At 43.5% G+C, this 13430-nt stretch overlaps 1 protein-coding gene across 1 annotated transcript in view; it reads right to left on the reverse strand.

Moving 5' to 3' along the window:
* ANO3 (anoctamin 3) overlaps nt 1-13430 on the reverse strand; it is a 307522-nt gene that overhangs the window by 262798 nt on the left and 31294 nt on the right. Inside the window, exon 3 of the mRNA XM_040328358.1 lies at nt 5508-5573. Within this exon, the coding sequence (XP_040184292.1) occupies nt 5508-5573 (66 nt within the window). The remainder of the gene's footprint in view (nt 1-5507; nt 5574-13430) is intronic.

A 13430-nucleotide genomic window follows, 5' to 3' on the forward strand; every position in this document is an offset into this window, starting at 1 on the left:
GTATCTGAGATACGCTACGCCGCCGTAACTTACCTGGCTTTGGTTTGAATCCTGAAAGAATTTGCGCCATTGGTTTTGACGTGAACGTCATTGGTTTTGACGTGAACGTAAATGGCGCCCAGCCCCATTCACGGACGACTTACGCAAATGAAATAACATTTTTAAAATTCGACGTGGGAACGACGGCCATACTTAACATTGAGTACGCCACCAGATAGCAGCTTTAACTATACGCCGGAAAAAGCCGAACGGAAACAACGTAAAAGAATGCGACGGCCGCTCGTACGTTCGTGGATCGTCGGAAATAGCTAATTTGCATACTCGACGCGGATTACGACGGGAACGCCACCTAGCGGACATCGAAAAATTGCATCTAAGATCCGAAGGCGTACGAAGACGTACGCCTGTCGGATCTAACCCAGATGCCGTCGTATCTTGTTTTGAGGATTCAAAACAAAGATACGACGCAGGAATTTTGAAATAACGCCGGCGTATCAATAGATATGCCGGCGTACTTTCTTTGTGGATCTACCCCAAACTCTTTTCTTTGTTATTCAACTGACAAATGGCAGAACTCCAGAGGGGAGAAGAGTTTCTACTATTCAACAAAAACTGCAAAGTCAAGCTAAGCTGTCAAGCAATACCAAAATTATGGATGGTGCTCAGGCTCTGACGGGTCCTCCTCTATGAACCAACCGCTGGAAGGGCGGGCAAAGGATGGAGCTTGTCCTGGCTCCGGATGTCAATGTGTGATAAAGGTGGGACCCTGTTAGCCGCACAGACTTAGGCCTCTTTCACACGTGCGGACAGTATGTCCGTATTTCATCCATACCTTTTCGGATGAAATACGAACATACATGCATCCCTATGGGATAGCGGGTGTCAGCGGATAAACATCCGCTGACACCCAATATCATCCGTCCCTGCTAAGGTCCGATTCTGCAGACGGAGGAAAATCCTATTTTTCCATCCGTCTGCAGAACGGATCGGATGAACACGGACATACGGTCCATGTTCATCGGATCCTCCTATAGAGGAGAACGGAGATCTGACAGGGCAGTCCCTGCACAGTGTGCAGAGACCACCCTGTCATCTGCCGGCTCAGCAGGGATCAAAGGAGCGATCCCTGCTGAGCAAGCGGATGTTCACGGGGGCGGATCATCACGGGATCCGCCCGTATGAAAGGACCCATACATGATCCATCCTTTCACACACATTGAAGTTCAGCTAAGCACCTGGACTTTTATCAGATGCTTATCCTTGTCTGTGACCTCACTGGTGAGATTCGGTTTGTTCCAGTGACCACTGTAACCTGGACAGAAAATGATAGGAATCCAAAATGTTACAGTTGTCACTGGAACAGGAGCTGGGGGCAAATCCAATAGGGACAGCTGTTTCTGAGACAAATGGGAAAGTGTAGATATTCCATACTTTGGAGAAATCTCCTCTTACTTTCTACTGTGTCTTTGTGACAAAAAGTGAAGGGAAATCTCCCAAACGGGGGACAGAGAGCACACTAACTTGACACTAACTTGACAGGGTTGACTCTATCCAAAACCTAAAAAAAATAAATACTTGCAAATACACTTTAATTTTGAATCTGGCAGAAGTCAAGTTCCCATGTACAGCCCAGGCCTCAGCAAAGACAAAGAGATCAATTGTAACTAACACTACAACTCCAAATTTTCTGGAATAGGAAAAAAAGGGGCACCTTTCAGCACAAAATATGTAAACAATTGAACCACTCTTGCCATACCCCCAATTACATGGGCTGTAAAAAATGTTATTATATATATATATATATATATATATATATATATATATATATATATATATATATATATATATATATATACACATACAGTATATATATATGCAAAAACCATTTTGGGGTAAACTCAAATGCAATAATTTATATTTTGGATTTTTATTATTATACAGGATTTATATATCGCCAACAGTTTGCACAGCTCTTTACAACATCGGGGAAGACAGTACAATTGCAATACAATACAGAAGGAATCAGAGGGCTCTGCTCGTTAGAGCTTACAATCTAGAAGGAAGGGTCAAGTGGAATAAAGGTGGGGGATGATCAGGTGGACAAGATGTGGGTGTGGGTAGGATAGGCTTCTCTGAAGAGGAGGGTTTTCAGGGATTGTCGAAAAGCCAATAGAGTAGGAGAGGCTCTGGAAAAGTCCTGGAGACAAGCATGGGAGGAGATGAGAGAGCTAGAGAGCAGGAGGTCTTGTGAAGAACGTAGAGAACGAATAAGGTTGGTATTTTGAGACTAGGTCAGTGATGTCGCTGGGGGCAGAGTTGTGGATGGCTTTGTAGGTAGTCGTTAGTATTTTGAATTTAATTAGGGTGAGCGGAAGCTAGTGGAGGGATTGACAAAGGGGGGTAGCAGACACCAAGCAATTAGTAAGGTGGATGAGTCTGGCAGCAGCATTCATAATGGATTGAAGGGGGGATAGAGTATGTAGGGGTAAGCCAATGAGGAGGGAGTTGCAGTAATCAATAAAAAGGTTTAGTGTAGTATTAGGCCTCGTACACATGACCGAGAATCTCGTTCGGAAAAACACGTTGTTTTCCCTGACGAGATTCTTGGCAAGAAACTCTTGCTGCCCGAGTGTACTGACTTTTCATTTCAAAAGAACCGCGGTTCTCTTGAAAGGAAAGAACGCAGTGACGTCATCGCGTACGACGAGCATGCGCTCGTCACATTTGATGCAGTAGCCGCCATCTTGCTTCACCCTAACTATGCCGTGGAAGCTACTGCGGATGCGTCAAAGTCATTTCGAGCATGCTCGGGTTTCCACGGCGACAGGTAAGTATACACACTCTCGGGTTTCTCGTCTGGAAACAGGCAACCGAGAATCTCGATGAGAAAAAAAAGAGAGCAGGTTCTCTTTTTTTCTCGTCGATTTTCAGACGAGAAACCTGAACGCCTTGTACACAAGAACGGCTTTCTCGGCAAGAAGCAGTTTTCTTGCTGTTTTTTGCCGAGAAAACCGGTCGTGTGTAGGAGGCCTCACACTCTTGTTAGGTAAATAGTACTTATTGAAGAAGTCTACACATCAGATCAAAATTAGAGACAACGAGTAAAGAGGGACAGAAGAACTTCTTCTAATAGAGTGATTTCCCTTCCACTTGTGTAGCACCCTCTCAAACAGGTTGTTAGGCTGGTTAGGTAAATTTAGTTTTCGGCTCCTCTGTAATCAGTGGAGCAACTTGTGATTTGATAATTTTAGGATGCTCTAGGCTCAACTGGTTGCAGGTTTGATTTTTTCCCTGTGCCTTCTGGAGGATTCTAGAATGTAATAGGCTGTAAAGGCAAAACAATGACCCAAATATTTATGTTGTCTCAGCCAATCCCTGGGGGAGGGTGCCCAGAAGGTGGCTAAGAAAGTGCATAAATAGTCTGGAGTCTGGAGCTGCCTTGTTCTTGTCCAGGAGAAGTTCTCAGACTGAAGGGCTGCTGCCTTTCTAGGCAGCCCAGCTAAATTTCTACCTATGCTCATCAAGGTTCTGGCTATGCTAATGCTGGAGGGCCTGTTTCCTGAAAGTCCCTGGAAGGGGGTTCGCTGAGGATCTGGTCTGGAGAGTTCACAGGAGAAATGTCTGTCTGATATTGGAAGGAGGCATCCAATTATCCAGGGACATTGTTGAGTGCAGGATCCTGGTGACTGTTGCTGCTGCCACCCCTTATGTATCAGTACTAATGCTTGCCTGGACTGGGATATTTCTGACAGTGTCTCAGTGCTGTCCATTTTCTGAGCCTTTACTAAAGGGATTGTCCTAAGGAGTGGCGACAAGGTGAAGAGAGTCCTCTCATTACAGTTCAGAGCTAAAGGAGTATCCCTCAACTCACTGTCCCCAATCCAAGCTTGTTCAGCAATAGATATAAACAAGGAAACCCCTAGACTGTTCATTGAGCAACATAAGTGACTGTTGCTGTGTGCCTGGCTGCTCTTGCACTAATCTGTGAAAGGAACCTGCGGCAAGTCAGCGACCCTTGCAGATGTGAGCGCTACAGTTTGATAGGGAGCGATTCTAACACAAGTAATTGTGGTGCCCACACACCAGCACTGTTTTTACTTTAGAACATATTTGGCCCGGTTGGGTTCACTTTAACCACTTCAATACCAGACACTTTCACCCCCTTTCTGCCCAGGCCAATTTTCAGCTTTCTTTACTGTCTGACTTTGAATGACAATCACTCAGTCATGCAAAGCTGTACAATGACTGACAGGCTTTGTTTTTATGGCATTTAATCACCATTTTTTTTTATGTTTTTTGTTTTGCTATATAAACAAAACAAAAAAAGGAAAGTTTGAAAAAATAAATACATTTTTTTTTGTAGTTTCTATTATAAAATGTTGCTAATTAATCACCCTTCTTCGTAAAATTAGGCCAAAATGTATTCTGGCACGATCGGATTTTTGACTGATGGTATGTAGGCAAGACTGATGAAAGTCAGCTTCATCGGATATCCGACGAAAAAATCCATCGGATTAGATTCCATCAGATATATTAGGTCTCCTGTCCTGCCAGAAAAGGCAGAGATGAGGGACAGTGCTGTTTAAATCTCAGGACTTGATGAGCAGAAATACAAATCCTTTGGCAGGTAAAACACTTTATTGATATGTATTTCATCTATGTATTTAGCCAATTGTCTGAGGTTGATCTTTGCTATGTAGTCACAGATTTCTAAGCATCTATCATTGTTGTATTTTGTAAGCCATTTGGATTTGAGCACAGATAATGTTTCAGTTCTATTACTTTAAAGCCTACCGAGGACCATTCTGTCCGGGATCTGCCATAAATATGTCACAGGTCTATAGCACCTTATTATTTAAGACCTAATCGTGATCTATGAGTTTCATCTGTTCCCTGAAAGACCTTGAACACATCATATTTTTTCCAAATCATTAATTTCAGTTGTGGCGAGTTTTTTTTTTATCTATCATTTTCAATTTAGTATTTGCTATTTCTTTCTGACCAGTGGACCAGGCATCTCATGCTGTACACCTTTATCCTGTAATATTGCACGATTAATGTTTAAAACCCCTCTATCCCCCCCACCTGCTAAGTGTTTCCAGTGGTATACAGCATGCTTGCTAGATCAGCAAATCCCGGCACTAGCCAAACGGATGTTTTAGATTGGATTGAGGTCAAAGGAAGTTGTGCTTTTGACACGGCAATGGACTTTTCCACTCCACTTACGCACTTCAGATGCCGAAATTTCAGAGCCAGTCACTGCAAAATGCAATTTTTAACGGCTAATGGATGAATGTAATTTTACAAGAATAAATACTCAATCCTTTTAAGGAAATATTCCTTGAACTCTTCAAAGTTAGTGTGTTCAATTTACTGCTCACAGCTAAAGGATTTTTTGTGCAAAAAAATAAAATAAAAACACAAACAGACATACAATAGACCACTAAATGAATCAGTACAAGCCAATAAACAGCGATTTGATATGTATTATAAAAAAATATCCATACCGACTCTGTATGTGATGGGAAATGGTCGAAAATTTGTTTTTCTTTGCTCAATAAATCTTCTTTGCACTGTAAAAGATTGTGGATAGGGTTAGTACATTTTAAAAAGCCCGGTATTTTGTACAATAAAAAATCATGCTACTACCGTGTTTCCCCGAAAATAAGACCTACCCCGAAAATAAGCCCTATTGTGTCTTTCGGGGAGGGCTGCAATATAAGCCCTCCCCCGAAAATAAGACCTAGCGTGGTATGTGATGTGGACTGTGTGTGCTGGATGCATTCGGTATAGCGCTGCTCAGCTGGCCTCCCGCTGCTCTCCTCCTCTTCAGCCAGCTGTCAGCGGGGGAATTTTGACCCCCTCTCAGTGCTCGGAGCCAGAACAAGAGCTCCGGCGGGCCATGGAAGCGCATAGCGGCGCTCAGCTGATGTCCCGCTGCTCTTCTCCTCTCTTCTGCCAGCTCTCTTCTGCGGGGGATATCGGACCCCCCTCCATTTGCAGTGCTCCGGCAGGACATGGGTGTGGCGCTATGTGAAGGTGTTTGTCACACATGGATTGCAGAAAGGTACAGTTTTCATTATCTGATACTGTAATCCAGAGCATTCTTGAGTTTTGCAGGCACTTTTACTTGGTTCCACTGGCCACTGGGGATTCATGACAGGTAGGGAGGGAGATTGGGGGAGAAATCAGCACATGACAAGCACTACCCCCGAAAATAAGCCCTACTGGGTCTTTTGTTGCCAAAATTAATATAAGACCCAAGCTTATTTTCGGGGAAACACGGTAAAACAAAGTCAACCAAAAGCTAAAACGTTTGGTTTTGGGTGTAAACTGACATGTTGAGATGAGGGATCTTCATATTATCCAGCCATGCCCCTGGACACAACTATAAGGAAGCCAAGCAAGGGAGTCGTGTTCCTTCTGCTGAAGGCTTCAAAACATAATATCCACTTGAACTTGCTATATGGCACTTTGTTACTTCAAGGTCCATTGGCATGTACCATAGGGTGAATACATGGATTGAAAACTGGCTACAAGGGCGAGTTCAGAGGGTAGTGATATATAGGGGGAATTCGAAATGGTCAAGGGTTCTGTCCTGGGACCAATCGTATTTAATTTATTCATAAACTACCTGGAGGATGGGGTGAACAGCTCAATCACTGTATTTGCAGATGATACTAAGCTAAGCAGGGCAGTGACTTCTCCGCAGGAAAGCTTGCAAGAAGATCTGAACAAATGAATGGGGTGGGCAACTACATGGCAAATGAGGTTTAATGTGGAAAAATGTAAAATAATATAATTGGGTGGCAAAATTATTAATTCAATTAATACACAGGGAGGAGAACCTCTGGGGGAATGTAGGATGGAAAAGGACCTGGGGGTCCTAGTAGATGATAGGCTCAGCAATGGCATGCAATGCCAAGCTGCTGCTAACAAAGCAAACAGAATATTGGCATGCATTAAAAAGGGGATTAACTCCAGGGATAAAGCGATAATTCTCTTACTCTACAAGACTCTGGTCCGGCCGCACCTAGAGTATGCTGTCCTGTTCTGGGCACCAGTCCTCAGGAAGGATGTACTGGAAATGGAGCGAGTGCAGAGAAGGGCAACAAAACTAATAAAGGGACTGGAGGATATTAGTTATGAAGAAAGGTTGTGAGCACTGAACTTATTCTCTCTGGAGAAGAGACGTTTGAGAGGGGATATTAATTAAATTTACAAATACCATAGTGGTGACCCCACAAAAGGGATAAAACTTTTTTGCGGAAGGGAGTTTAATAAGACACATGGCCACTCATTACAATTAGAAGAAAAGCGGTTTAACCTTAAACTACGTAGAGGGTTCTTTACTGTAAGAGCGGCGAGGATGTGGAATTCCCTTCCACAGGCGGTGGTCTCAGCGGTGGGCATCAGTGGTTTCAAGAAACTATTAGATAAGCACCTGAATGACCACAACATACAGGGATATACAATGTAATACTGACATATAATCACACACATAGGTTGGACTTGATGGATTTGTGTCTTTTTTTAACCTCACCTACTATGTAACTACTGTACGTAACTGACAAATGCGCAGTCGTGCAACACTGTGTCCAAATACATTTTTTTGTCCTTTTTCCCCCACAAATAGAGGTTTCTTTTGGTGGTATTTGATCACCTTGGTTTTATTTTTTGCACTATAAACATAAAAAGACTGACAATTTTGAAAAAAATAACAATATTTTTTACTTTCTGCTATAAAACACATCCAATACAATTTTTTAAAAGATCAAATTTCTTAAAAAATTTAGCCCAAAATGTATTCCGCGAGAGAGGAATTCGTTCCATTACCGGCCGGAATTGTTTTATGCTGTTTTATCTCAACTATGCTGTAAGTGCATTACCTTTTTACCTAATAAATCCTTAAATGATGTCACACTATTGTGAGTTCTCTTCCACATGTGTATACACCATCTGAATATTCGTTTGAGGATCGATCTGACCATTCCCTATCCTGCTGCACACATCTCATTTACTGTTTGCGCTAGCCATCCCTAGGGCTCTGGTAAGGAGCAGTGTGTACTGTGGTGGTGGTCTTTTTGTTTCACTGTTGGTCTGCCAGTCACTGGGTGATATTTACCATTAAGTGTTCCATACAGTATCACACTATTTTTTGTATATTTGTTTTTTTCTTGGAAACTCTGCTGGAGAACCTATTGTGAGGATCCTAAAGATTCCGATCCCCTGTGCAGTCCAGGTGTGTGGCTGCTTGCTTGGCCTGATCCTTAAGGATCAATCTGTCTGGTAAGGGTCATCAATACCAGATATTTGGGATCCATGTTCACCGTTTGATTTCTTTCCAGATTTTTCCACCATCTTTGAACAAATCACCTATGTTCTTGTTTACTCACACGAATGACTTATGATTTTTCTGATTTTTTGTCAAGACTTTTTAGTTTTCATTATTGAGAAAAATATTTTATTATAATTTTTTCTTTTTTATCACTGGATATTTTTTTGATTTATTCCCTTGATTACGGGATACACACCACTATTATATTTGGTAGCGCAACTCCACCTTTTTTCTATTGTTCACTTTTGTTTGTATAAACATTTGAGTTTGCGGCTATGTATATGTATACTTGATAAGCGCACTTTTTCTTCTTTTTGTCAAAATGTATTCTGCTGCATATTTTTGGTAAAATGCCAAAAATCGTAAATTTATTCGTGTGCAAAAGTTATAGCATCCAAAAACTATGGGAAATGTTTATGGAATTTTTATTTATGTATTTTAATTTTACTAGTAATAGCGGCGATCAGCGACTTATAGCGGGAAATTATATTGCGGCGGACAAATCGGACACCTAACTGACACTTTTGACGCATTTTTGGGAACCAGTGACACTTATACAGTGATCAGTGCTAAAAATATGCACTGTCGGGCCTCGTACAGACGAGCAGACATGTCCGATGAAAACGGTCCGCGGACCGTTTTCATCGGACATGTCCGCTGGGATCATTTGGTCTGATGGCTGTACACACCATCAGACCAAATTCCCCGCGGACAGACGACGCGGTGACGTGGCGGCGATGATGACGCGGCGACGTGCGCGAACCCGGAAGTTCAATGCTTCTACGCATGCGTCGAATCACTTTGACGCCATGCGCGGGTTCTCGGGCCAGCGGACTGGTTCGATGAGTCGCACTGACCATCGGACATGTCCGACGGACAGGCTTTCAGCGGACATGTTTCTTAGCATGCTAAGAAACATTTGTCCGCTGGAAACCTGTCCGCTAGGCTGGAAAACTGTCCGGTCGGCCCTACACACGGTCGGACATGTCCGCGGAAACTGGTCCGACGGACCAGTTTCAGCGGACATGTTCGGTCGTGTGTACGAGGCCTCACTGTACTAATGACACTGGCAGGAAAGGGGTTAACATATAGGACAATCAAGGTGTTAAATGTGAGCCAATCGCAGCACAGCCTAGGTACTTGATCCGGCACAGGAGAGCTGCCTTGCCGCTGTATATGTACTATAATGTCAGTGGATATAAATGAGGAATCACTGGGGAGCATCAATTACTGATGCAGTGACAAAGGCAGGCTAAGCGAGACTGAGAAATCAAGACAGGGAGATAAAAGAAGCTTGTAGGTACATAGTACATCCGTCTCTAGCATCCAACTTGATGTGAAAACAGTTTTAAAATATACAGACACTGCAGCGAACGCTGATATGCAGCATAGATGCAGCGTATAAATGCATGTAAATGTCATATTTAATGTAAAATTCATCTGTAAAATTATTCACATCTATGGCAATGGCTGTAGCAAAATCTCCTGTGCTAAACTGCATTTGACCATGTGGAAACAAATGGATTCTCAGTTGCACATTATTATGCATGTTATTCATAGTACAGAAACATTTCTACAACATACTGTAAAAGCCAAATGAGAAAGTATAGAGTGAGTCTTTTTTTTCTTAACCACTTGCCGACCAGCCGCCGTCATTATACTGTGGCAGGTCGGCTCATTACCGCGAATCGCTGTAGCTGTACGTCAGTCTGTTTTATAACTATAGCAGGCGCGCTTGCGCCGCTGCACAGCGGGGGAACTGATGCACATGGCTGGCGGCCGCGATGCCCACCGGCCACCCACGATCGCTCCGCATAGAGCCAGAATGGGGATCTGTCAATGTAGACAAGGGGTGCCCAACCTTTTGAAGAGCAAGGGCCACGTAAGTGACTTGGTAACTGGTCACGGGCCACAATGAGCAGAGCGGGTGGATGGCAGCCCTCTCGGCTCTATAGAGCCCACTCTACTCTCAGCACACCAAACTCACAGGTAATAACAGTCTATGGCTCAGTGTAGGTAACCCACAGATGCACTGCTCTGCACCTGTGGATCAGTTTGAAAGCAGCCCAGTAACCACTGAAGAACAGATATGCCCATATATACACTGTGGGCCAGATCCACAAAGCAGTTACGCTGGCGTATCTATTGATACGCCACGTAACTTCTAGGTTGCTCCGGCGTATCTTTGTTTTGTATCCACAAAACAAGATACGCCTGAAGCTGGGCTAGATCCGACTGGCATACGTCTTAGTACGCCGTCGGATCTAAGGTGCATATTTACGCTGACCGCTAGGTGGCGCTTCCATCGATTTCCACGTTGAGTATGCAAATTAGCTAGATAAGCCAATCCACAAACGTACGTCCGGCCGGCGCATTTTTTTACGTCGTTTCCGTAAGGCTTTTTTCGGCGTAAAGTTACCCCTGGGTCTATGAGGCGTACGCAATGTTAAGTATGGACGTCGGGCCAGCGTAGAATTTTCCGTCGTTTACGTAAAACGTTCACGAATAGGGCTTTGCATAGAATTACGTTCACGTAGAAAGCATTGGCTTGTTGTGGGTTAATTTGGAGCATGCGCACTGGGATACCCCCACGGACGGCGCATGCGCCGTTCAAAAAAAATGTCATTTACGTGAGGTCAAGACGTATTGACATAAAACATAAAAATAGTGATTTGAATTGCACGCCCTTACGCCGAAACATTTACACTACGGCGCAAATTCTTTGTGGATATGGGAAATACGCTGTAAGTTACGGAGGCGTAGTGTATCTGAGATACGCTACGCCGGATGTAAAAAAGCGCCACGCTACGTGGATCTGGCCCTGTGATTTTAGTATTAAACTTACCTTTAATAACAGTATTCTATTCTATTTTATTCCATCCCAAAACAGAAGGTCGCGGGCCACATCAGTGGGCTCCCTGCGGGCCACTGGTTGGGCACCCCTGTTGTAGACAAACAGATTCCCGTTGTGGACATTTCCCTGTTCTACCTAGTGACAGGACAGAGATCTACTGCTCCCTGTGATCTCTGTCATGTCACTGGTAGCCCCCCCCCCCGTTAGAATCACTCCCTAGGACACACTTAACCCCTTCATCACCCCCTAGTGTTTAACCCCTTCCCTGCCAATGTAATTTACATAAACAGTAATCAGTGCATTTTTATAGCAGATCGTCACCATTACTAATAAAAAAAAAATATTAAAAAAAATGCTATAAATCTATCCCCTATTTTGTAGACGCTATAACTTTTGTGCAAACCAATCGATATACGCTTATTGCAATTTTGTTTAACAAAAATATGTAGAAGAATACATATTGGCCGAAACTGAGGTAAACATTTATTTTTTTATATATTTCTTGGGGATATTTATTATAGCAAAAAGTAAAAAATATTGCTTTTTTTTCAAAAACTGTCGCTCTTATTTTGTTTATAGAGCAAAAAAAAAAAAACGCAGAAGTGATCAAATATCACCAAAAGAAAGCTCTACTTGTGGGAAAAAAAGGACGTCTGTTTTGTTTGGGTGCAACATCACACAACCGTGCAATTGTCAGTTAAAGCGACGCAGTGCCGAATCGGACATGAAGGGAGGGGGGGGGGGGAGATAGGGGAATTTGGGACTTTATATGAGGCATAGGACTTGTAGGTCCAGTGTCTTCATCCCTGTACAGCAATTAAGCTGGAAGGAAGGTTGGGACTTTAAATGAAACATGCACCTAAAAGAGTGATAACGGACAATGGGTGTCTGACCAGTAGAATGCATGTTAGAGATGTACTAGCTGAATCTCTACACCCAGCACACAAGACAGTAATACATTAAAATAATATTTATTTCATATACCGTATTTTCCGGCGGTATAAGTATAAGACGACTTTCTAACCCCTTAAAATCTTCTTAAAAGTCGGGGGTCGTCTTATACGCCGGTAACCTAACATCTTACCTTATCCCAGAATCGCGGCCGTACGATTTTTCAAAAGCCGCGCCTCCGACGTCTTCTGTTCCGTGATAGGCGGAAACAATCAGCTTCCCAGGAGGCACTGTGTTCAGTGTCCGCCTGGTCATGTAATGGGGCACGGTCTGGTCATGTAATGGGGCAGGTCTGGCATGTAATGGGGCACAGTATGGTCATGTAATGGGGCAGGTCTGGTCATGTAATGGGGCACGGTCTGGTCATGTAATGGGGCAGGTCTGGTCATGTAATGGGGCACAGTCTGGTCATGTAATGGGGCAGGTCTGGTCATGTAATGGGGCACGGTCTGGTCATGTAATGGGGCAGGTCTGGCATGTAATGGGGCACAGTCTGGTCATGTAATGGGGCAGGTCTGGTCATGTAATGGGGCACGGTCTGGTCATGTAATGGGGCAGGTCTGGTCATGTAATGGGGCACAGTCTGGTCATGTAATGGGGCAGGTCTGGTCATGTAATGGGGCACGGTCTGGTCATGTAATGGGGCAGGTCTGGCATGCAATGGGGCACAGTCTGGTCATGTAATGGGGCAGGTCTGGTCATGTAATGGGGCACGGTCTGGTCATGTGATGGGGCACAGTCTGGCATTTAATGGGGCACAGTCTGGCATGTAATGGGGCACAGTCTGGCATGTAATGGGGCAAAGTCTGGCATGTAGTGGCATAGTCTGGCATGTAATGGTGGCACCGTGAGGCGAGGCATGACTAGTAGGAAAGGGGGTAGTCTTATACGGTGAGTATATCCCAAAACCAACATTTTGGCTGGAAAATTAGGGGGTCGTCTTATACGCCCAGTCGTCTAATACTCCGGCAAATACGGTATATACATATAATACATTATAGCATAAAAGCATTACAGTACTTGGTAATAGTATAAAAAAAGTGCCAAATCGAAAAAAATGGAACGGTCGTTGGGCAGCCAAATCTTCCGGGGCTAAAGTGGTTAATAGAAAAACTCTCAAACACTTCTCAGGAGAGCATTTTTGTGAGTTGGTTTTTAAACATCTTAGAAAATACAAACATGACTGCTTTTAAGTTAGATATAAATAACCAGTCTGCAGGCCTTAAAGGAAGAATTGAGCAATCTATTAACTGCTGGGAGTCAGAAGAATAACTTAATATAATGTAT

Source organism: Rana temporaria, chromosome 11 (assembly GCF_905171775.1).
Source record: "Rana temporaria chromosome 11, aRanTem1.1, whole genome shotgun sequence".
In the NCBI taxonomy this organism is placed as follows: domain Eukaryota; kingdom Metazoa; phylum Chordata; class Amphibia; order Anura; family Ranidae; genus Rana; species Rana temporaria.